Source organism: Phascolarctos cinereus, unplaced genomic scaffold (assembly GCF_003287225.1).
Source record: "Phascolarctos cinereus isolate Bilbo 61053 unplaced genomic scaffold, phaCin_HiC Scaffold_726;HRSCAF=1367, whole genome shotgun sequence".
NCBI lineage: Eukaryota > Metazoa > Chordata > Mammalia > Diprotodontia > Phascolarctidae > Phascolarctos > Phascolarctos cinereus.
The window spans coordinates 117759115-117784942 of record NW_027556098.1 but is presented as its reverse complement, the minus strand read 5'-3'; the positions used below and the strand labels follow the sequence as shown (position 1 = coordinate 117784942).

The window sequence follows — 25828 nt, the reverse complement described above, 5'->3', positions numbered from 1 at the left end:
GCATCTTTAGTAGAGTATATTTATAGGAATGCAGTAACACATGAGATGTACATTTTGAAGCTTCATTTGCAGCTTGTAACATTGACTGTTTGTAATCATAAACATGATATCAGATCACCACTTTACAACATGACACATGGGGGATCTGACTTACAAATAAAATATTTACAACCTACCTTTACAAAACGACATTGTATGTATACAAAAAGAAAAAAAATTACCATAAAACAGAAAATACACTTAAGGCAGACCAGCAAGACACTGAAATAATTAAGGCTGTGGAATTCTTTTGCACCTTGAAAATATTGAGCTATTGATCAATACTGTGGAGTGGCATTTTTTTTCACTGTTGTTTTTCCTCTCTTTTTTTTTTTCTGTTGATTGTTAACAAAGTCTAATGTGATTGAGTGTACTTCTATGTGTATGTATGGTCCATATGGAGAAACCTGCCCAGATACAGATAAGCCCCTTCTATGTATGGCCAGAAGGGCCCACCTCAAGTTCCCAGAACCTATTTGAGTCATTCATTGAAGGGTTGGAAGAAAAGGGATAAGTTCTATGATTTTACCAGTGGAAAGAGGGAAATCCCAGTGTGAGGATTCCCTCCACAAACACAGGCACTCCTCCTCCTTGACTTCCATAGAGGAGCTTAAAGAATTGCCTGAGGTACACAGAAGCTCAGGGTCACACAGGGAGGTAAGTGTTGGAAGATGAATTTGAATCCAGATCTCCCTGGCTGCTCTGAACTGCCCCTCTGTGCCTGCAAATGGGGTTGTTAACGATTCAAGTGCAAAGTTATTTCTGACTCCGGTCAGTAGGATAAACCAAACAATAAAGTCAGCGGGTTGTCTTAGGCTGAGAGCACCTTGCTTTGATGGCTTTGAAAAGTAAAGAACTGTTTCTTGCTTGAGCAGGAGTTGGTTGGTTCTGTTTAGCTCCAATCAGTTCTAATGGTTTTAAACAGCTGGAAATTCTTTTCCCTTTTAGAATATTGGCTGATCTGGACCTTTATAGGTCGGGAAACACAGAATCATAGCTGGTTTTGAGCTCGAAGAAGCTTTAGAGAGTCCATTCAGCCCAACCCATTCCTTTTTACATACTAGGAAACTGAGGCCTTGAGAGATGAAGTGACCTCTCTGTAAACTGATGATAATAATAGCTTACGTTTCTATAGGGCATTCACATACATTACCTCATTTGACCCTGTGAAGTAGGTAAGTCTCATTATCACCATTTTATAGATGAGGAAACTGAGGCTTGGGGCTGCACAATGGGACTAGGACTAAGGTTAGAAGTCAGGTTGTCTGACTGAAGGTCTCCACTATACCCCACTGCCTCTCTTTATGTTTCTCTGATGTATTCTACATATGGACTATAAGATAGACATAGACATGATACACTATTTCTATGTGTGTGCAGATACAGATCAGTCTTTTTCCACCTGTTTGTTCTTAAACCAGTACTTTCCCTTGGTGGTTGGCTCTCATTCTGAAGGAAATGTGTTCAGGGTTGCCACATCTCCCACATTTGTTCTACCTTCCAGTCATTTTTCCCAACAGAGCAGACTGAACCGTTCGGCAGATTTGAAGTCAAAGCACCAGGGCCAAAAAAAAAAAATTTAAAAAAAAGTATGAGACACAGAGATGAGAGATATGGCTTAAGTTTAGTGAGTGAGATGTTGGTTTTGCTAGCTTCATGTTCAAAGACCACAATGACAGCACAGAGTTGGCCTTCTAACGAATGGCATGGTAACAGTCACCATAGCATTCCAAAATGTGGATCTATTACTGATGGCAGTATCGATCAATTAGTCAGTCAAGGATTTACTGAGTGCCAACATGTCCAGCTAGTGCCAGGCTAGATATATACATTCAGCCTCATGATATGGGATTCTTGTTATTTACTTAATTTCTGTCTCTTTCCATTCACTCTATCCCTTCATCTTCCCTCCCTATCCTCACTTTCCAAAACATGGCTTTCTGATAGAGCAGAAAGTTTGAACCCCAGGTTGGAACGTGGTCAAGATTCTCATTTTTTGAATCTACCAGTGAGCAAGTTGGCAGGAAAACTGAATCAATAGAATGTTTCAGTGTCAGTATGTCCTTTGTAGAATGGTTCCTCTTGGGAGCCATTACACTGGTCTTTGAGGACTGAAAGTTATCTTAAAATGATTGCTTTTTGTCCTCCTCTAGCTTCTAAGTTTGAGGAAGAAACTTAATCATATCACAGAAAACATGGCCAGTTTTTCTATGTTCCTGTATAGATTTCTCACACTTAAAAAAAACAAAAACAAAAACAAAAAAAATCCCCAAAACAACCTTTAAAAAAAATCTAGATACCTGTGCCCAGATTCCAGGCTTGCTGGGACAGTTTTATTCACAATAACAATTAATGAAACAATTGAAGATCTCATAGTACTTAAAGAACAAGTATTAATATATTACTTTCTTTTTTGGTGCATATGTGAATGTCAGGGGCATCTCCCCCGTCCCCTCCCCATGGTTTTATTTACAATTTTTAAATGGTCCCTAGATTTTTTCTTTTTATAAAACTAAGGGAAATCCTAACACAGCTTTACAAATAAATACAAAAAACTGATAAGCCTACAAATATGTTTGCCTATCCCAGACTCCTTGTAGGAGTTCATATCTAGGGAGTGGAATGAATGGTGTATACATTCCTTCCCACTCACCCAGCATTGGTCACCATTCACCCTGAGTGAGTGGTTGTTGGCAGTGCCACCCAGCCATTAGGGTAGCTAGAGTCATAATTTCTCTCCCCTGATTTGCAGGGGCTTTTGATTGCAAAAATGGGGCAAAGGTTTTTTGTAAACACAAGGAAATCACCACTAGTTTCTCATTTATGACACCTTTGTTCCCATAGGGCCTTGAGGACCCAAACTTAGAGCCCTTCCAGTCGTCAAGGATTCAGGAATGACTAGCAAGTATACACAGTTTTAGGCCACAGGAAGTTGTTTTCCAATAGGTTACTCTCAAAAGGCCTGGTTGCCTCCAAATTCCAACCCCTTTCTCCCCACTGAAACAGCAACCACAGAGATATCTACCCTGTGCCCTTGATTCACTGGGGATGGGAGTTACCAAGGAAACACGAGGGAAGCTCTGCAATTGTTGGTAACTAATGGTATTTTGCAATCACTCAGACAGTAAGATATGGAAAGTAGAGGGTAGGAGAGGAAGCCAGGCCTGCATGTCTCTAAAGCAAAATTCATGAGAAGAAACAGGGGTGGTGTTTGGTCCTTGAGGATGGATTTTATTCACTAGGGAAGCTCCTCTACTCCCTTTCCAGGCAATGGATTCTCTTAAATCATGATTTGTTTCTATATAAGACCAAGTAATAGTAGGATAAGAAGCATGTAATGTTTTCATCTATGAATCCTGCAAGAGAATCCAGTCTGATAAGATGGCAAGCGATGCCTGAAGTTGAATACTAGAAAAATTGGAATTTTGAGAGGTTGGTTTGTTTGTTTGTTTGAAAAGGACAATAAAACAGTCAGTATTGGCAGTGTATAGCACTTTATCCAAAGTCTGTTTCACGTATGATTAACTGGTATATTTGTTAATAGTCCTGTGAGATTCAAGAAGCTATTCCCCTCCCTCCCATCTTTATTTTGCCCATGGGCTAGGGAGTGGAGTGAATGGTGTGTACATTTCTTCCCACCTTTATTTTGCCCAAGGGCTACATTCAGGGCAGAAGGATTCCATGACGTATTTTACAGAGAAGGAAGAAGTCAAGGTCCACACTGAAATGAGAAAACATGGAATTCCTGGCTCTGCCCTGGGCTCGGATTTCCCCTCCTCCTTCTGTTGAGAAAAGTAAGGCCCATGTACCAAGAATTCAGGAAAGCTAAAAATGACAGTTTTTAGTATTTCCTATCCTCCCCTCTGAAAGGCACAACTGTTTTAAAGTGGACCACAAAGCACCAAAGTCAACATCCCTCCTTCCCTTCTTGTACTCTCTCCCTTCCTCTATATTGTTTTGTGACTTTAAGAAGTCAAAAGTACACCCTCTCCCCACTCTCCCATTCCCACAATTCACTCTCAGCTTTCCTCATACATTTTAAGGGAATGCTTAGTTCTCTAAGACCATATTGAAAGGGACAAATCATCCCAAATTAATTTATATTGAGTTGTCCTTTACCTTTACCCTTTCATCCCTTATTCCTTCTCATGCTTTTCCTAACAAAAGAAACCCTACCCAATGAGCATAAGTGAATTTGGACAATCTCAGCTTACAAAAGAACTTGAGTAGCCTGTCTAAGTGGGATACTTTTATTAGCCATGCCCAATAAACTTATTTTCAAGGTCTAGTACAATTTTAGCAAAAGTGAAACTTTCCCTCTTTCCCTAGGAATTCTGTAAATATCTTTGGTTCAGGGCAGGCACAGCTAGGTCTTGATGAGTCCAAATGATGAATCCAGTGAAGTGTCACATGTGTGGGAATTCATACTATTTGAAGTTGTAATTATGTGAAGTATGGTAATTGGTTCTAGCTGTACAAGGAAATGGTCTCAAATGTTTTTTCTTTCTCTCACCATAGGTGACCCTACATGATATACCAAAGGTATATTACCTAGCTCTATTTTCCATTTACCCACTTGAAAAAAAATTGCTTAAAAGGTCTGAGATTCCATGGTTTTGGTTCTTATTGAAGTGCTAATTTGGAGAATCCTTGGATCTAAGCTAGACCATACCTTCTAAAAGGGCAGAGAACTATGTATACAGTGATCCTCACTGTTAAGGAATTCTATGGCTAAATTAAATGGATAATTCCTCACTTTCCCTTGGGGCCTCTGATATATATGCATACATACATACATACATACATAAATCTATGTATATATACATACATACACATATATATTTACTCTAATATCAGTAATTACACTTTGGCTTTAATTAACAATAGCATCCAACATGACCATCAAAAATGCCTTTTCATAGGACCATAGATTTAGAGTTAGAAGGTCATCCAGTTCAATCTGATAATTTTACAGATGAGGAAACCGAGACGCAGAGAGGTTAAATGCCTTTTCTAATATTTTATAGGGAGTAAGTGGCAGAGCGAGGATTTGAACCCAGTTCCTTTGACTCTAGATCTATTTTTTTCCCCCACCACACCATGCTTTCATTTGAACTTTTCCAGTTATTTATTCTGGAGCAATCTAGGCAACCATTCCTGGGTCATCCCAAAGCTGATGAAATATGGAAGCCCCTACCATAGCTGATATATTGCACATGGCCACTTCTCCTTGACACTGCCTCTTCAACTCCAATTCTTTAGCCATCACACCCAATCTGCATTCCTCCTAGTCTAGGCTCTGCTTTTGAGAAACCAACACTCAGCTGTCTTGCCTGGCCATGATAACTCTATTGATGTTCAAGAGAGTTCTTTAAATCATCTGTTCTAGGTAGAAGAAAAAAGAAATGGACACACCAAATGGCGTGGCACCTTTTGAAAACTCAAATGATTCTCTGACCCTACAATGAGGTCATTTCCCCCTCCCCTTTGCAAAATAAATCCTAGGCTAGGGTCCATCATATTTTGTATTGGTATTTTTCTACTATGGAGGACTTAGGAATTTAGATGATTTTTTTTTTCAAATCAAAAACCGTGTGTGTCTGTGTTTGAATGGAGCATTTATAGATCAAGTCAATAGTCTCCAAGGCATCTGAATTGGTAACCCAAGGCCATTCACAAGCTAGAAAACAAATACAGTCAGAGTCGGTTTACACATATTTGGTTAATCCCGAAAATGCTAAGTGCTACCTAGTCTTATTGCTTGTACTTACTACTAATTTATTAATACATAAACTTAGGGAGGTTTTAGGAATAGTGTGGAGTCAGGGAAGGGCAGATGATAAAGTTATCTTTTAACATTCTGAAAAATATTCAGTGAGCTATTACTAATTCTCTATTTCCACTGTGAGATGAAAGATTTCTGGATATTATCTTAGTTCAGGTTTGATTTTCAATATTTTTTCACCTACAACATTTTTTCACCCAAACATGCAGATGGATACTGGGGAACCATTCCCAAATGATCTGCTTGCACTCCCTGCATGATTTGAGTCCTTCCTGCTGGAAGAGAGAAGGAATTCTGGGAAATCTATTTGGGTGGATGATTCAGTTAAGCTTAAAAACGTCAACTGTGTGACAGCACATTTTAGAAGACACCTTGGAAAGTATGGGGTTAGGTCTTATATAAAATTAGAGTAAAAATACTCAGGTTTTAACACTTTTTGCTTCTACCAAGGAAGAAAGGGCAATTAGCAATATAGCGTTATTCTGAGACAGCATACTCTAGTCTAGAGAGCAGCATCAGCCTTCAAAATGGTTTTGGGAGTCCAGAGAAATGCCTGGGGCTAAGGAGTAACATCTATTGTAGCCCTAAGGAAAGCAATGTTCCCTTTGGATGATCTACAAGGCTTCACTTCATGGCTTCAAAATTAAGTCTCCCTGGGTGTCCTCCAGTCTGATTTTGAAGTGATGCTGTGAGGAGCTTTTGCTCAGGAGAGGGTGGATTCCAGCTCCCCATAATGAGTACCACCCCCTAAAAAAAACTGGTTCTGATAGCATGTGGAAATCCAGGAACCAAAAGGGTAGTCCACACAGAGAGAGCGTTTTCACCCATTTCCCTAGAAATTTTGCTTCTTCCAGGCCCTTGAAGAGAGACATATGGCTGCCTCCCCCTAGTAGACAAACATCACTACAAATAGCAGTGATAAGGATACAAGGGAAGTTTCTCAGTGTCTGATGCATGTCTGTAGAAGAAACTAGAATTCTGCTCCTTCGTGGATAAGAACTGTAAGAAAGGTTTCTAATGGCCCTATCAAGTGAACATATCATATTCATGGACCTATTTTAAAGTCGGGTGGAGGCATAAAAATACGCCCCTGGATTTGCTCACTACCATGAATGGACACCTAAATTTTAAGTTTCATTGCTGACCTAGTTCTCCAGCAGATTTCTCTACCAGATGACTTCTGAGCTGTTAACGAAACAGAATTTTGATAGACACAATTCAGTGTTCATCAAACAAACCTTCAGCTGGAAGCAAAGTCATAAGCTTACAGATACTGGAAAAAAAAAGGGTAACATCAATTCCTCTGGTTTTGGTAAAAGATTTCTATACAAGGTTTTATAAAATATTTTTTAAAAATCCATCATCTAATTGTGCTTAAGTCAAAACGACTTACTGCTCCTATAAATAACTGTTTTAACTCTAGGACAGAAAGGTACCGGTGATTGATTTTAAAGCTATATCTATTTTACATACATATATATACATATATCATAAAACTCTGGAACCTACTGTATGCTCACATATGTTTGTATTAAGAAATTATATCTAATATACCTAAACTGGAGCAGATGACAGATGGGCCACCTCTATTACACAGAACTCTGTGGTTGTTTTTGAAGATCTCAACAAAGAGAATGCTTTTCAGTTCTGTATTGGCTCACTAGCATGAGCTTCAGTTGACTCCATTTAAGACTCCACTTGGAACTCATTATTTTCCATTTTGACCTAAGTCCACCTGAAAGTAGCCATGAAGGCCTTTCCCTACCCTCACCCCTTTTATTTTCCACAATCCCAATACTTAGCTTATTCCTTGCCTTTGTAGAATAATCTTATAGAGAGGGTAATTAGCCAACTATCATAAAACTCCTAGATTCAGGGTGGGTTTTTACTGTTGTTTAGACATTGAATAATCACTGGAAAAAGGTGCATGAGGTACATCACTCAACCTAGGGAACTGTAGGAAGTCAAATGGTTTAACACAGAACTATTTACAACCCAACATTGCCTCCCTTTTTGCTCACACTGTGCATCCCAGTCAAGCCTCAGGGGCAGGGAGCATGCTTATGTCCCTTGGTTCATCCGACTGACAATGAAGCTCTTGACATTGGGAACTGGGCGAACGTCATTTTGGTGTTTCCGGCGTTCTATGAAGCAGGCCAGTCGTGAGGTATCCAGGGGGATTTTGGAGTAGCTGCCATTATGGGGCTGTAGCCAGGGGTGTTGCAGGCAGGTGGCTGCCGTGGGCCTCCGCCGGAAGTCTTCCTGTAACATCACATTAATGAAATCTCTTGCCGTGTTGCTGACTCCGCAGAAGTACTCATGGGGGAAACTGAAGTCCACCCTACATACGTTGATGCATGTCTCCTCTTTGCTCTCATCCAGAAAGGGGGAAACACCACTCAACATGACATAGGTCAAGACTCCGATGCTCCAGATGTCTGTGCCCAAGGAGACAGGAATGCCCTGGATGACCTCTGGGGCAGCAAACTCTGGATTCCCTAGCAAGTGGTGGATATGGAAGTGACCTGAGATCTGGACAGCATCCTCCAAATCAATGAGCTTCACTCGAGGCACTGGGATCCGTAAGTCAATGAGCAGGTTTTCAGGCTGTAGAGCAATGAGTAAGAGTGAGAAAAGTTTGTTTTTCTGATAGGAATATCAGTAATGATGAAAATAATAGCTAACATTTACATAGTACTTTACAGCTTTCCAAGTGCTCTCCTCTTTGAGCTATGCAATAATCCTCCGAGGTCTATGCATTCTTATCCCCATTTCACAGGTGCTGAACCTGAAGCTAAGAAGGTAAGTGACTTACCCAGGTTCACACAGTTAATATGTATGCAAGGCAGGGTTTGAACTGGCCAGCGTGCTCTCCACTATACCATCCGCTGCCTGCTTTGGATTCACATGCGTATTTACTGTCCTACTCCTCCCCAAGCAAAGTAAACCTTCGGTAGATAGAAGTTTGAACAAAACTAAATCACAGGATCACAGATGTAGAGCTGAAAGGGACTTTAGAGGTCATCAGGTCCAGCCTCTTCATTTTACAAAATAAGGAAACTGAGGCCCAGAGAGGTAACATGATTTGCCCAAGGTTAGACAAGTTGTAAGTGGTAGAGCCAATCTTCTGATTCCAAGTCCACTAAAGCACACTGCCTTTTATACTTTTTTCCAAAACCTTCTAAGGTGGGGGGGGTGGAGACAGAGGAGAAGAGAATAGGCATTTATTTAGCACCTACAAGGCAGGTGCTATTATTACCCTTATTTTACAGTTGAGGAAACTGAGGCAAATGTGTAAAGTGATTTGCCCAGGGTCACACAGCTAGAAAGTGAACTGAGTCTTCATGACCCCAGGCCCAGTGCTCTATCTACTGTTCCACCCACCAACTGCCTAGGGATAATGTTAACTTTTTCATAGAGGGCACACTTTTTTGAGAAGGGGTCAGGGCATTGAATGATTATTAGCAGAGTAGGGTTGAACCAGGGTTCCTGAATAGATGTGACGTTTGGGTTCTCTCTGGCTTCCATGACTACTAGTATGGCATAGGCTGGCAATTCAGCAATTGAGAAGCATTCATCTAACAAGCACCTTCTAAGTGCCAAAAATCATGCTAACTGCTATGGATACTGTCATTCACTGATGGCTGAAGAGCTGTGGGGTAAAAATAACGAATGAGAACAGCGGATAGCTCCCTCATCTCCTCATTGGCTGCTGCTGTACCCTTGGGGTCTGAATATTTGTGTCTCCCTCAATTTCATCTCTGGTTTCAGGACATGAGATTTTAATTAGTAAATTCTCTTTCATGGAAAACAAACCCTATCGATGATGCACTTCTTTCTTTCCTTGACGAGGACAGTATTTTATGGAAAAAATTTTTTATTGGTGATCCAGTTTGGAAGTCACTTGAGCCCTTCCCCCTTTTCTCATCCTTCTGCTTTCCAGCTGATGTTACTAGATGTGGCCCACCTGTGAGAGGCAACATGCTAGAGTGGAAAAGAAGGTTTTTGTTGTCATTGAGTTGTTTCAGTCATGTCTGACTCTTCGTGACCCCATTTGGGGTTTTCTTGGCAAAGATACTGGAGTGGTTTGCCATTTCCTTCTCTCATTTCACAGATGAGAAAATTGAAGCAAACAGGGTTAAATAATTTGCCCAAGGTCACACAGCTAGTAAGTGTCTGAGGCCAGATTTGAACTCAGGAAGATGAGTCTTCCTGACTTCAGACCCGGCTCTGTACCACCTAGCTGCCCTATGGAAAAGAAGCTAGGAGATCCTGGTTCTAGTCTGTTTTACCAGTGACTAATTGTGTTAGGCCTTCTGGACCTCAGTTTCTTCATCTGTAAAATATAGACATTGGACTTCTGATTCTAACATTCTATAATATTATACTTCGAAAGAATTTTCTTAAATTATATAGGAACTGATCTCAGTAATATAGAAGAGAGTCTGGTAGAATGTAAGCTCCTTGAGGACAGGGACTATCTTTTGCCTTTTTTTTTTATATCTCCAGCACTTAGCACAGTGCCTAACAAATAGTAGGTGCTTAATAAATATTTGATTGATTAAATCCATACAGGTCCAGTCCCCAGCCTTAATATTCATTGGAATTTTGGTCCTTCTAAACAAATTAAAATGTAATTCACTTTTGTTAAGGGTAATGGCTGTGCAAGTTGGATCTGATATCTTTTCCTTTTTTTCTGGACCTTGTAGTGGGTAGAGTGGTTACCTTAGAGCCAGGAAGATCTGGGTTCAAGTCCTGCCTCTAAAACATGCTGGCTGTGTGACTGTCAGAAAGTCAGTGCTCTAGGCCAGTGGTTTCAGACTCAAATAGAAATGTGGGCCACTAAACTGTATATAAGGATCCCTCTGGGTTACAGGTTGACTTAGTTTGTTTTGTCAAATATTTCCTAATTACATTTCAAACTGGTTCCAGCCCCACTCTAGAGTGTGATGGGTATATGAGCCTCTGCTCTGGTAAATTCTCTAAAATTAGAGCTTACAGAGAAAGTGCCGCCCTGTCCTGGTAGGGGAAAGTTACTTCATCTGAATCAATGAAACCATAGGGCCAGTCCCTAACCCATATTTTCTGTTACCTTGATATCCAAATGAGCAACCCTGCAATTGTGTAGATATTGTAAGGCTTCCATGGTATCTCGGATGTAGAAAGCAACTTTTTCTTCCATAAGTTCATCATGATTCATAAGATAGTCCAAGAGTCGGCCGTCATCCATCCTATAAAAGGTAAAGAAAGGAAGAGGAAAAAAAATGTTTAAAAACAAACTCCATAAAGACCTCCCTGTAAAATTATTTCGTTTTGATACAGATGTGTTTCAACTAAAGATCCATCTAACATCCAAAGCTGGTAGGGGAGTGGGGAAGCTCATGAATTCACATTTAATACGAAGTCAACGATAAGAAAGAAGAGATAGATGGTACGGTGGATAGAGTGCTGGGCCTGGAGTGAGGAAGACTCATCTTCTTGAATTCAAATCCGGCCTCAGACATGTACTAGCTATGTGATGCTGGGTAAGTCACTTAACCCTGTTTGCCTCAGTTTTCTCATCTGTAAAATGAGCTGCAGAAGGAAATGGCAAACCACTCTAATATCTTTGCCAAGAAAACCCCAAATGGGGTCACAAAGAGTCAGACGTGACTGAAAAAACCACTGAACAACAAGAAGAAGATGTTTTATATTTAGACTCTTTGAGAGGCAGTGTCGTTTAGTGGATAGAGCCCACTTTGGAGCCAGGAAGATCTGGGTTCCAGTCCTGCCTCTGATGTATATTAGCTGTGTGACCCTGAGTGAAGTGTTTAATCTTTCAGTACTCTAGGCAGTTCTCTAAAACTATGCATTACATAGAAGATGTTGACTTGGTTAGTAGAAGGAGTGAACTCACCTGGGAGTTTTCTATACTAACAGAATTTCAGTTACTATTCTTATCCAATATTTCAGCATATTAAAAAATGTCTTCCATGATGAAATCGGTAAAACCTTCTGTTTTGTTAGTTGCTTTCAAAATGTTTCAGAAAAAGTGGGTCTTGGTGCCTTTAGGAAGTAGGTTTGTAAAATAGAGGAATCATTCATTTACCATGGCTTTGAGCTGTACATGCACACAATTATATAGAATCTCAAGTAACACTGAAAGTGGGCAACTCTGGGTTTGACTGTGAGGTAGGGAATCAATCAATCACATGTTAAGCACCTACTATATGCCAGGCACTGTGCTAAGCAATGGAGATACAAAAAGAGGAAAAAGGCAACCCCTGCTCTCAAGGAGCTTATAATCTAATGGATGAGACAACATGCAAACAAATATTTGTGAAGCAAGCCATATACAAAATAAATAGGAAGTAATTGATTCAGAGAAGACATTAGAATTAAGAGGGTTTAGGGAAGGCATCCTGTAGAGGATGGGATTTTAGTTTGGACTTAAAGGAGCCAAGGAGGTCAGTAGTCAGAGCAGAGGGGGAGAGTTCCAGGCACTTCCTTTCCTCATCTCTCTCAGATCTAGTAACTCCACATTGTTGCCAAAATAATTTTCCTTGAGTAGAGATCTGACCATGTTATTCTCCTGCTCAATCAACTCCAGGTGCTTCCTGTTGCCTCTGGGGTAAAATATAAAGTCCTCTGTTTTAGATTGTAAAGACCTGCACAACTTGGTTCTGACTTATCTTTCCAACCTCACTGACTATGACTCCCTCTCCTGAGCTCTGCAAGCCGGCCAAACTGGCCCTCTCTCTGCTCCTCACCCATGACACTCCATCCCTTGGCTCCATGCCTTGGCATCTGCTGTCCTCTGTGCCTGTTCCTTCTTCAGAAAGAGTCCTTCTTAAAGTGAAGCTCAATTCTCCATTAAGCCTTTCCTGATCCCCCTAACTCCTAGATCCCCTCTAACTATCTTATATTTACCTACTTCATGTATATTTGTATTTATTTACTTTATATTAATGCTATGTGCAGCACAGTGGATGGCGTGCTGCTCCTGAAGTCAGGAAGACTCATCTCCCCGAGTTCAAATCTATCCTCAGACACTTACTAGCTGTGTGACTCTGGGCAAGTCACTTAAGCCTGTTTACCTTAGTTTCTCATCTGTAAAATTAGCAGGAGAAGGAAATGGTAAACTACTCTAGTGTTTTGCCAAGAAAACCCCAAATGGGGTCATGGAGAGTCTGACACTACTGAAAGACAACTTAATGCTGTATATATACATACTTGTTATATATTCCATTAGAAGAGAAGCTTGTTACAAGTAGGGATTGTCCACGGCTTTGCCACTACATAGCTGTTGGACCTTGAAAAGTTACCTCCCCTCTCTCAGCCTGTAAAATGAGAGTTGGTCTCAAGTGTCCTTCTAGCTTTGTACTTGTCTGTCCAGTGTCTAACACAGTGCCCGGCACATGGTAGGCATTTAATCAATATTTGTTGATTGATTAATTGGAAGAAGAGAAAAGATAAGTCCAAAGTCAGTCAACTTCATGCCAACAATGCCCTCATTTGAGGTCTCAAGAGGCTGCACACGGCACCCAACCTGGAAGCGGCAGACAATTCTGTTTACTATCTGGTACCCCTGGGCCCAGAATGTAGACCAGTGGACAGTGTTCCTGAAGATAATTTCTCCCCTATAAATAGTAGAGAGACAGAATATCCAGAGACGGCAAAAAGTCACAGCAGAAGGACCTGAACTATTTGACCAGTGACTAGACTAGCATATTTAGGTTAATCACTAGTGATGTTATTAGTCATAAAACACATAGGTATATTCTGGGGGTGATGCACACGAATGATGGAAGACATAAAATGTTTATTGCATGTAAAGACATTATGTAAGAACATTATATAACATATATTAATATGTACATATGTAGTATCAGTTGTAATTTTCAGAGAATCAAAATTCCAAACCGAGGAGAGGAGGCATAGAAATGTGGTAGGTGCTAGGATATTTTCCTTATTCCTACTTACCCTTCCTTTTGAGTAAATAAAAAATGAAGTGTGTATAATTCAGGGTATTGGGGCTGGTACCTGGGAGACACTGAATGAATGAAAAAGCATTTATTAAGTACCTACTGAGTACCAAGCACTGTGCTAAGCCCCAGGGATAAAAAAGAATAATCATGACAGTGTCAGATTTCAAGTAAATTGTAATTCGGGGAGACACAAGTAAAACAAAGTTCAGTTACAGGGCAGATGGAAAAAGGAAGGGCCAATGGGGCAAGAGCAGTGGGAATCTGGGAGAGGAGAAGGGCTCTGAAGATTTTGCCCTCATCTTGCTAGGGGAGATAGCATAGAAAGATGCTGGTCTTTGAAACTAGTGGGTGGGCTGGCTGTCCCATGGAGCATGGAAACACTACAAGGAGAGGCTGAAAGTCGAAACAGAAAGAGAATTTGTTTTAAAAGTCTCCACTTCAATAGTTAGGGAGCAACAGGTCAACACAGGGCCTGTGGGAGAAAGGGCTTCTGCCAGGGGAGCCCTCATACTCAGGACTATCAAAATTCAGCACTGTAATAATATGTGTAAATATAGGGATTTACACATAACCTTGGGACTAATAGTTACTCATTAAAGGATTGTTATTTTGTTTTTCCTTTTTTTTTTTTTTTAACAAAACCTTCCTCTGTGACATAATGAGAAGTTATCCTGGATTCTTCACTCTCGCCTTCCATATCCAATCTGTTGCCAAAGACTGTTTCTTTCACTTTTGCAACATCTCTCCAATACATCTCCTTCTTTCCTCTGCTGCAAATAATAATTGTTTGTTTTTCAGCCAGCAACTCTGAAGGTCTTCCCCTCCCAGTTTGATTTTTTTTTTTTCATTAAAGTGTCCATCCCTTGACTCACTTCTTAAACAGCCTGATCACTGACTGGGTGTTGCCTCAGTGAAAGCGAGAACTTGGAAAGACCTTAGCTTAAGAAGGCCAAGATCTCCCTCTACATCCTGGGCCATTTCCAATTGTCCCGATCTATATCTGGCCACTGGACCCAAATGGCTCTGGAGGAGAAAGTGAGTTTGGTGACTTTGCATAGCCCTCCCTCACTCAAATCAAAGTCAATTGCAAATCATGTCATTGTCTCCGTGATGTCCTGGTCCTGTTCTAGAACAAAGGACAAACCAGAACCACAATCTGACACTGCCACCCCTCTAGTGCAGGCTCTCATCACCTCATGCCTGGATTATTGCAATAGCCTGCTGGTGGGACTGCCTGCTTTAAATCTCTCCCCACTCCAGTGCATTCTCTATTCAGCCACCAAAGTGATTTTCCTAAAGCACAGGTCTGACCATGTTACTGCCCCCCCCCCGATAAACTCCAGTGTTTCTCTATCACTTCTAGGGGATCAAATACAAAATGCTCTGTTTGGCATTTGAAGCCTTATAACCTAGCCCCCTCCTACTTTTCCAGTCTTCTTATACCTTATTCTCCAATATATATATACGCTTTGATCCAATGACCCTGGCCTTCTGGCCATTCCACAAACAAGACTCCAGAGCTACACCATCTCTTGGCCCTGGGCATTTTCTATGACTATCCACTATTCCTGAAATTCTCTCCTTTTCCTTCTCTGCCCCCTGGCTTCCTTTAAGTCCTACCTAAAATCCCATCTTCTACAGGAAACTTTCCCCCAACCCCTCTTCTTAATTCTAGCACCTTCCTTCTGTTAGTAACTTCCTAATTTATCCCGTATTTCACTTGCTTTGTATATATTTGTTTGCATGTTGTGTCTCCTATTAGATTGTAAGCTCCTTGAGGTAGGGACAGTCTTTTGCCTCTTTTTGTATGCCCAGTGCCTAGTACAATACCTGGCACATAGTAGACCCTTAAATATTGATTGATTGAGAGGGGGCAGGATACAGTGGAAAGAACACTAGATTTAGAGTCAGAGTTCCTGGGTTCGTCTTTCACTTCTCTTACTCATTCTGAGTCCTTGGGCAAATAATCTCTCTAGACCTCAATTTTCTCACCTGTAAAATAACTAACATTTACATATTGCTCTAAGGTCTTATTGTTTAGTTGTTTTTAAGTCATGTCCTATTGTTTGTGATGCCATTTGGGGTTTTCTTGGCAAAGATACTGGAGAGGCTTGCCATTTCCTTATCCAGTTCATTTTATAGATGAGGAAGGCAAACGGCGTCAAGTGACTTGCCCAGGGTCACAAAGTGCCTGAGACAGGATTTGAAATCCTGTCTTCCTGATTCAAAGGCCAGCACTATATCTGCTTTGCCATCCAGCTCTCAAATGGAGGAGGATGAATTGGATGGCCCTTAAGGGCTGTTTCAGATCTAAATCTCTGATCCTATGAACTTTGTGTTTGCAAGTGGGGAATCAGTCTCAATATTTCAGGGAAGACCATGCATATACTATTTCCCAGGTTTCTTGGGCAGGAACTAAAAACTAAGAAAATTAGGAAATCCCCTGGGGTGAATCCAGGCCCTTTGTGTTACAAGGGGCTCTGACATAATGTAATCTGAATGGAAAATATGATATTCAAAGTGTCACTTCCTTTTCAAAGCAAGACATACCTTTAATTATAAGAATGAGATAAGTGGAAAGAGGTGGACATTTTTAGAGGTAGCTAACCAGGAAAAACTTCCCCTGCCTCATTCAAAGCCAAACCTGATATAATCGTAAATTAAGTTTCAGTTAGTATGTTATCTGGGCAACATAGCCTCTGGTCATCATTATGACAAACCACCAGGGCTATAATCATCAATCTAGCAGTCCTTGAGAACAGTTTCAGGGCACATCCCTTTGGAAAATTTCATCCCATCAAAAAAAAAGTTTCCTGTATATTGTTATATTTAGAAGAGTAAATGGATTGTGCTTATGAAAATCAGAAAAGGCATCATTGTAGCTATCTGCCAGTGTACCCCAAAACTATACATTTTCTTGAGTACTCTCAAGGCTCTGGGTCTACATTTACTCTCTCTTTATACTCTCTTGGTGACTTCATCAATTCTCATGGATTTAATTATCCTCTTTTGGCAGATAACTCATATATATTATATACACGTACAAATACAAATACATGCACATATATATATACATACATATATATATAAATATTTACATGTGTATATGACTATGTGTATAGGTGTATACATATGTAGGTATATGTGTATGTATATACATATATATGTGTGTGTGTGTGTGTGTGTGTATATATATATATATATGTGTGTGTGTGTGTGTGTGTGTGTGTGTGTGTAATATCTTTCTCTTAAACACCAGTCCCATGTTACCAACTGATATTGGACATTTCAAATTAGAAATTCCATAGCTATCTCAAAATCAACATGTCTAAAACAGAACTTATTATCTTATATTTCCCTCAAAACCTACCTGCTTTGGAACTCCACTATTTCTGCTGAGGATACCACTATTCTTCTAGTACTCCCACGCCCCCAGATCACAAACTCAGAATCACCCTTAAAATCTCACACTCCCTAACAACTCATATTTAATCAGTCATTGGTTGGGGAGGTAGAAGCAGCAACTCTAGCTGTAAATCTGTAATCCTGTAATCCTGTGAGGGATTCTATAAGGGGAGCTAAGGAGGGTATCCCAAGTATGGGGGATGGCTAGTGAAATGGCATGGAGATGGAAGGTGGGATGTATTTACTTTCTTCTTTCCTCCACTTCTGCAAATAACACTAGTTTCTTTCAGATTTCAGCTCAAAAACTACTTGCTTTGTTGTTCAGTCATTTCAGTTGTGTCCTACTCTTCATGACACCATTTGGGGTTTCCTTAGAGAAGATACCAGAGTGGTTTGCCATTTCCTTCTCCAGCTCATTTTACAGATGAGGAAACTAAGGCAAACAGGATTAAGTGTCTTGCCCAGAGTAACACAGCTAGTAAGTATCTGAGGCTAGATTTGAATTCAAGACTTCCTGATTCCTGGCTTGGCATTCTATCCACTGTGCCATCTAGTTGCCCATAACATACATGTTTTTTTCCTTTCAGAAGAATACAGGGATTGTTTTATTTTTGTCTTTGTATAACAGTGCCTGGCAGTTATGAACACTTAATAAATGTTTAGTGATTGGTGTTGAATAACATTAGAACATTTGCATGATGTATCATGAGATGTCAGGGTTGTGGCCTCTATTTCCCAACTGGTAAAATGAGTTTAGTTTAGATGGTCTTCAAGGTCTATTATACCCTAACATTCTGTAATTCTGTGAATCTGTCATTACTCTTACTTTCCCAGAGAACAATGGCACATTGGCTGCTTGTTCATAGCCTGAGCTATAAATTTCTCCTTTCTTCCTTTTACTGGGTTAAGGAGAATAGCAGTTGGCTGAATCTGACCAAACTTTAGACTGATTTGCCTAACTTTGGGGAGTTTGTCTCTACGTGGGAAAAAAAAAACCTTTTTGCCTCTCAGGGATGGCATGGGAGAGTGGGGAGCCTTCATTTCCACTTCTGCCCAATTTCTAGGGATATCTGAAAAGAGTGTATTAATAATTTACTGCTAATAATAAAACTGAGGGCCATGAAGCAGTAACTCAGTCACATAGGTACTACGCAGTGGAGTCAGGATTTGAACCCAAGTCCTCTGATCCTAGAGTCAATACTCTCTTCATTGTCCGTTTGGGGTCAGCAGGCCCAGATGGTGGCCTGGTTCCACCTGAATGGGCAGAGAGAGGCTGTTGGTACTCACAGCTCCAAAACCAAGATGTAAGATGTGGGCGACTCATAGGTGTCGTGGAGTGTAACATACTGAGGGTGCTGCAGGTGCTGGAGGAGGGCAGCTTCATGTGCTGCTTGCTCCTTCTTCTTCATTTTTTTGCTAATGAATTTCACAGCAACATCTTTTCGAGTAGCTTTGTGAATGCACTTCTTCACGATGGAGAACCGACCCCTGGAATCACATGAAAGGGAGACAGTCTTTGGTCAAGATTCACCAATAAACCCTGGACCTTTTTTTTCCAGTGATTTGTAAAGTTTGCCTTGAGTGCATTGAGGCACTAACATTTGACCAGGAGTCCCATCGGTCTCTGTTAGCAACCTTCCTCATCTGGGCTCCGTTTCCTGGTGTCATGGAGGTAAGAAGCTAGAATCCTGGAATCTTAGATTTGAAGGAGACCTGAGAGGTCACCTGGTCCAGTACCCTGCCTGATTCAAGTCCTCTCCACAAAAGTCTCTAAAAATTGTCATCTAGCCTTGGCTTGAATGCTTTTAGCATAAGGCATCTCACTGCTTTATGAGGCAGCCAATCTCATTTTTGTACAGTTGTAATTATTGGGAAATTTTTTTTCTTACCTCAAGCCTAAATCTGTCTCCCTGTTGCATCTATCTATCTGTTTAGTTCTCCTGTCTTAAGGTGTGATAAACGAGTCTATCTCCTATTCCACATGACAGCCATTCAACCATTTCAAGGCAATGACCCTGAGAAGCTTCCTCTTGTCTATTCTGAGCATCACTAGTTCCTCAACCAATCATCATATGAGTTGGATTCAAAGGATCATGTGTCTAGATCTGGAAGATACCCCAGAGGCCCTTTAGTCAAAATCTCTTATTTTACATGTGATGAAACTGGAAACCAAGAAAATAAAGTGACTTGTCCAAGGTCACATGGATTGTATCACAAGTGGGATTTGAACCCAGGTCCTCAGACTCCAGAGTATATACTCTTCCCTAGAGTGTGCTAGTCAGCTTGTACCAGTTCCTTAGAGCCAATCGTTAAAGTGTGAGCATTTAGACATCGGAAATTGGTAAATGCTACAAATCAAATCTTTATTATTTTGTTGATTATCTAGACTTAAAAACTTGATGTGGAGAAAATGTAAATAATGCAGATTAAAGTTAAAATTGTATTGTGGGTGCTTTTTTTTTCATTCACAGAGCCAATTGTTCAACATTTACCAACATGGCCGTGACTGCACCATGTGGACTTCTATGTGACACTAATTCTTTGAGGATCAAAAAAGAGATAAAATTGATGCCACTTTACTTTGTCTGCCTATTTGCCATCTTACCTCCTTTGAGATTCAATTAATTCTTTTCTTTTCAAATAGAATTTTTTTAATTCAAAAGAAAAATATTAAGAAGACTAAAGAAAAACAAATCAGACATAACCTATGGCTTCCTAAACATGGGGACAATGTGGCGTGGTGAAAAGAACACTAAATTTGGAGTCAGAGAAGTTAGATGTGAAGCCTAGCTCTATGTGACCTTGGGCAAGTCCCTTCATCTATCTAATCCTCCATTTTGTCATCTGTAAAATGATGGGGTTGGACTAGACTATAGCTAGGGTCCCTTCTAGCTCTAATATTCTATGCTTGATGATTTATGAGAGAGGCAAGATCTAGTCCCAACCTAAATCATCTATTTAATAACAGCATATGAAATGAGGGGCAGCTGGGTGGCACAGTGGATAAAGTGCTGGATCAGGAGTCAGGACAACCTGAGTTCAAATCTGTCCTTAGACACTTAACTGTGTGACCCTGGCCAAGTCACTTAACCTCTGTCTGCTGCTTAAAGTGCTATCTAAGTGCTAGTAATTATTACTATTTTTGTTATTGTTAAGTGTGACTCTCTGTGACCTCATCTAGCATTTTCTTGGCAAAGATACTGGAGTGGTTTGACATTTCCTTCTCATTTTACAGATGAGGAAACTGAGGCAGACAGGGTGAAATGACTTGCCCAGGGTTACACAGCTAGTAAGTGTTTGATGCCAGATTTGAACTCAGGAAGAGGGGTTTACCTGACTTCAGGCTTGGTGCTCTATCCTCCTCACCACTTAGCTGCCCTATTATTATTGTTATAAATGAGAATGATAGTCAGGATTAGAACTTAGGTCTCTTGACCTCAATGCTCCTTATGTCTCATGACTTCTCATGTTGTGTTTCCAGGCTTAGTGATTTGTGCTGATTCATCTATATTTCTTATTTCCCTTTATCCCCAAAAAACAATTTGGGTTTCTAACAAAATGAAGTATTGATCCTTTGTTCAAAATTTTTTTTCAAGAGGAAATATAACATTTTTTCCATTAATCTTTCTCTTAGGGTCTTTCTTTTTGTTTTAGAATACTTATTTAAATATTTTATCATTAAAATGGAAAAAAAAGTTAAATGAGTAGGCATTTACATACTTTTTTTTTTCTGAGTGAACGTAATTTACTCAGTTTTTTTTCTTTTTACTTTTTTAGTCCAGATTTGTGATTTTCATCAGTGTGGGGATCTTCCAGTGTGAAAATTCTGTTCACTAACGTAGATCAGCAACTCCCTCTTGTTACTCTTGGAAGGACTCTTATAGAAAGAGGACCAGAGTTCAAATTCCCCCTCTGAGAGCTTGCTCACTACCTGTGGGAATTGGGACAAATTACTTAACCCCCCTGAGCCTCAGTTTCCTCATCTGTAAAATGAGAGCTGGTTTAGATGGCCCCTGAGGTCCTTTCCAGCTCCATCCTATGATAGGTCCCATGAGTCATGGTCACAAAGCCAGTATGTGTCGAAGACAGGACTTTAACCCAATTCTTTCTGACCTCTGAGGCTGGCTTTTTATCTACTATAGCAGACTATTTCTTTATTTAAAATTTAAAAAGCTTTTTATCTACTATAGCAGACTATTTCTTTGCTCAAAATTAAAAAAGCTAAAACTTTTTTTTTTTTTTTGCTGTGAACATATAAATTTATGGGGTTTTCTTTTCCAGGCAAGCCCCAGGATAGAAAGCTGTAGTATTACCTTCCAATTTCACTCAGCTCCGTGTAAGCTAAGTCAAAATTTTCCTTCCAGGAAATGGTAGCACCATCAGCTGCAGCATCTTTGGAAGAGAGAAAGCACAAAGGTGATGCTGAGAATGTCACAGAAGAAGGAAAGCTCCAGTGTAACCCTAAAGAAATTCTCCTTTCAAAAATTCTTTTAAAAAGAATTATAAATTCATTTGTCAACAAAAAACATTCTAACCTACAAAGAACAAAAAAAGAAGATTGTATATGAAATTATGAACTTTTATTGCGTAATCTTTTAAAAATTGTAAGTAGTAACAAAATTGCCCTGGATCTCCTTATTTCATCCAGGCTTCATCCTGCTGCTGCTTGTCATGAAAACTTTGATCGGCTCTTTTTACAATCTGGGATGGTCAGTTCCTTAGTCAGCGTGATAATCCTCTGCTCCCAGGGAGTCACCATACTGGTGCCAAACTCAATGAAGATTCCGCACTGACTTTAGCCTTACTGTAGCTCAGAACTCCAGCTATTGATCAATCCACTGGACTCAGCCTCCTTAGTAGCAGGGATTACAGGTAAGACCACCATGACTGGTTTTTGTTTGTTTGTTTGTTTTTTAGTCCTCAGACTTAGGAAAAGTTTTTCCTCATCCTTCTCTGATGTTAGCACTCAAATCATCTTGGGAAGTTAATGAGTCTATCAGTCATTCGTATCTTCATGTGAATTATTTTCATTGGAGTATTTTCTTCCTTGAGGTTCTACACTGTCCACCTCAGCTTGGTTAGCTACTTTGTTTCCATTGTGCTTGGATAGGTTTATCCATCTCTGTCACTTCCATATGATCAAGTGAGAGGATCTTCTAGTATTTATTACCTTTAAAGATTGATCAGACCCATGAGGCCTGGAGGGAATTGGGTGGGGTTCAATTCTGAGATGACTCTAAAACTCAGAGATATAGAATTTCAGGTCTCTCTGAGTGAGCTGCTGTACTCCTGAGGATGTCACAGAGAAACTCGGAATTATAGATCACAGAATGCCAGTAGCAAGGGACTTTAGGACATACAGCAGAAAGAAAGCTGATTTTGGAGTACAAGGAGATGGGATCAGACCCTGAATGTAGTATTTACTACCTGTGTCGTATTAAGGTCCTACTATGTGCAGGGCACTTCTGGAATGAAAAGACTAAAATTAAACAGGCCTTACCCTGAAGAGACTTACATTCTACTTATATGAACATATCAGTCAACAAATATAAAGGTGCCTACTGTGTGACTTGCACTGTGCTAGATGCAAATATGAAAAATTGTTCCTACCCTGGAAGAATAGACATTCTAAAGGGGGCATATACAAAGTTATTTCAAGAGGGAGAGAGCACTAACAACTAGGAAGATCAGGGAAGGACTCGTGAAGATATGGTACCAGTTCTATGCTTTGGAGGAAGCTGAGGGTTCTAAGATGGAGATGTTGGGGGAATGCACTCCAGGCGTCAGAACAGCCAGTGCAAAGGCCTGGTGATGGAGGCAGCAAATGTCATATACAGAGAACATCTAGTAAACCAGGAACAAACTATATATCACACCAGTTTCTAAATAATGCCTTGTTACTAATCAATGTAGTTGTAGGTCTTCAAGAAAATAATGAAAGCCTCAGTCCTGCACTACAGTGTGATGGAAGGAGACTCAACGGACGTCAGGTCAAGGTTATCATCCTAGCTCTGCTACCAGTGAGCTGAGAGATCTTGAAAAGTCAACTTCAGTGGATCTTCATTTCCTCATCTGCAAAATGAGAGGGTTGGACTTATCCTAGGTCCATAAATCTGGGGGTAGAAGGGACCTTAGAGGCTAGCCAATTCAGCTCCCTTATTTTCCAGGCAAGGAAATGGAGATCCATAGGATCTGGTGACATGTTTATGCTTGTTGTTGTTGTTGTTATTCAGTCATTTCAGTCTTCTCTGACCCTGGTAACTCCACTTGGGGTTTTCTTGGCAAAAACACTAGAATGGTTTGCCATTTCCTTCTCCAGCTCATTTTACAGATGAGGAACTGAGGCAAACAGGGTTAAGTGACTTGCCCAGGGTCATACAGCTATTAAGTGTCTGAGGCTGGATTGGAACTCAGGAAGATTAGTCTTCCTGACTCCAGGCCTGGTATTCTATCCACTGCACCACCTAGCTGTCTATAAATAAATAATTGTATATTAATATCAGTATTTATCATTATGGGCTCATTTTGTTCTTACACATCTTTTATATTCCCTCGGGAGCAGTATATTACACTAATACATGGTTTAGATCATGAGCACTAACTAGGAGAATGGGAGATATAGGTATGATTGGGTAGGAGATAGGGGGAAGGAGAATAGAAACGTAGGGGTATGTGTGTGTATGTGTGTGAGTGTGTGTGTAGGGTGGCAAGACAAGGGGGTGGCATGCCATCTTGTATGGTCCTGAACATAAGCTTCCTGACCATTAAAGGATCTAGCTGGCTCAACTGTGGTAGTCAATACCTCTGAGCAACGAGCAAACTAACCCTTGCTTATTCTCCAGTTCTGCTGCCTCGCTTCATTTGAAACACTCCCTTTTCTCTCTCTTAACCTACTTTATGTTACTGGCTTTAGGCTGAAGAAGACCAGAGCCTGAGAGGGTTTATATGGAACAGCCTATGATTAGTTGTGTGTGGTAGGCAGAACATACGTTTTGAGGCATTTTTGGTCATGGCTTCTACATAATGTAAACGTATATTATGGCCTCTCTTTTCTTTAAGCAACATATTAAGAAATAAGATTTTTTAGTCTTTTGGATTCAACTGAATGAAAATCCATATCCATATTTAAAAACATTCCAAAGGGCAGTGTGTTTGTCTCATCTTTGTTAGAGACTCAACCAGTTTCTAAAGGGAAAATCAATCCCAAATCAGGGAGGAATTCTGCTTCCTTGTGCATAGATAGATTAGGGAGTAACCAGCAGAGTGTTGGAGCCAGCTTAAAATTTCCGTGTGAGTGTTTATACCTCAGAAATCAGCAGCTGTTACAAATCAGGTCTTCCTTTATTGTTTTGCTGATTGTCTAGACTTAAGAAAGTGATGGAGAAGATGTTAATAATGTAGATTAAACCTAAAAGTGTGCTCAGGTGGACATACCCTTAGTGGTAACCAGACTAAGAATAGGAGCATCTTTTGATTAATTCAGTTAAGAGCAGTATGTCCTTCTCCACTCAGATTGAATAAGTTTGAAGAAGACTGTTCTCTAAGTGCATTGAAATTTAACTTACTATTGTGCTGTTTAAGGAAATTTTTTCAAACTCTGAAATTGATTTTTGCATACCTATCTCTGTATTCATGATCACAAAAAATGTAAGTCAAAATGACTTGGGCAAGGAGATTTTTAATTAGTAGATCTCTTTGGAGATCTCTTTCCCTCCCTCTCTCTCTCTCTCTCTCTCTCTCTCTCTCTCTCTCTCTCTCTCTCTCTCTCTCTCTCTTTTTCTCTTTCTCTCAATACTTGGAGATAAGTTCTCTCTGATAAACACTGACTAAACAAACGAGTTTTTCTCCCACAATATGTATATAAGCAACTGTGCATAAGAGTTTAAAAAAAAAGTTGTTGGAACTAATGGGACAAAGTAAATTCAAGTAAAAGCCATCTAGAGATCTCCCCCATCCCCAGCAAGTCAATAAATAATTCTACTCTAGTGTGTCTTGGAAAATCGATGAGACCCTGGCTTAGGGGGCATGTCAGTGCTCACCATATTCTGGGAGTCTCACGAACTCAGAGGGTTCACTGGGTAAGCTGATCCCCCAGGGGTTGCTGGCACTGACTCTGAATTGGTAAGGGCATCCTGGGCTCAGGTCTTCAATGACCAGGTAAGTGTCCAGGGTTGAAGCCACAGACTGCTGCCAGACCTGGGAACCTGTGGAGTCCAACAGAGAGAAAAAGGAGAGAGAGAGAGAGACAGACAGACAGACAGAGACAGAGAGAGAGAGACAGAGAGACAGAGAGTGACAGAGAAAAAGAGTGGCAAAGAGAGACAGAGACAGACAGAGGCAGAGAGATAAAGAGAAACAGAAGAAGAGGGGGATGAGAAAAGGAGAAGGAAGGGTGGGGAGGGAGAGAAAGAGAAATTGAGAGATTATCATACATCAAAGAAAGTATATTTCTCACAATAAGCTAAAATGATCGTCCTTATGGACACTATAAACACTTCTGAAAATCCATTTTCTAATTTTCTGCAAAGTCTTCAGCTCCTTCATAAGGGTGTGAAAAAGTATGATTCCTGGAGGACCTGTCAGCAACATCTATTCCATTTTGAATTTGCTGCTCAAAGGTATTCTAGGAGTT

At 40.3% G+C, this 25828-nt stretch overlaps 1 protein-coding gene across 1 annotated transcript in view; it reads right to left on the bottom strand.

Moving 5' to 3' along the window:
* The window catches only part of LOC144454521 (kalirin-like), a 185964-nt gene continuing 160136 nt past the window's right edge, over positions 1-25828 (bottom strand). Inside the window, exons 23-27 of the mRNA XM_078146748.1 lie at positions 25236-25400; positions 21510-21588; positions 18484-18684; positions 10917-11055; positions 1-8431 (exon numbers count right to left, since the gene is read on the bottom strand). Of these exons, the coding sequence (XP_078002874.1) occupies positions 7886-8431; positions 10917-11055; positions 18484-18684; positions 21510-21588; positions 25236-25400 (1130 nt within the window). The 3' untranslated portion in view covers positions 1-7885. The remainder of the gene's footprint in view (positions 8432-10916; positions 11056-18483; positions 18685-21509; positions 21589-25235; positions 25401-25828) is intronic.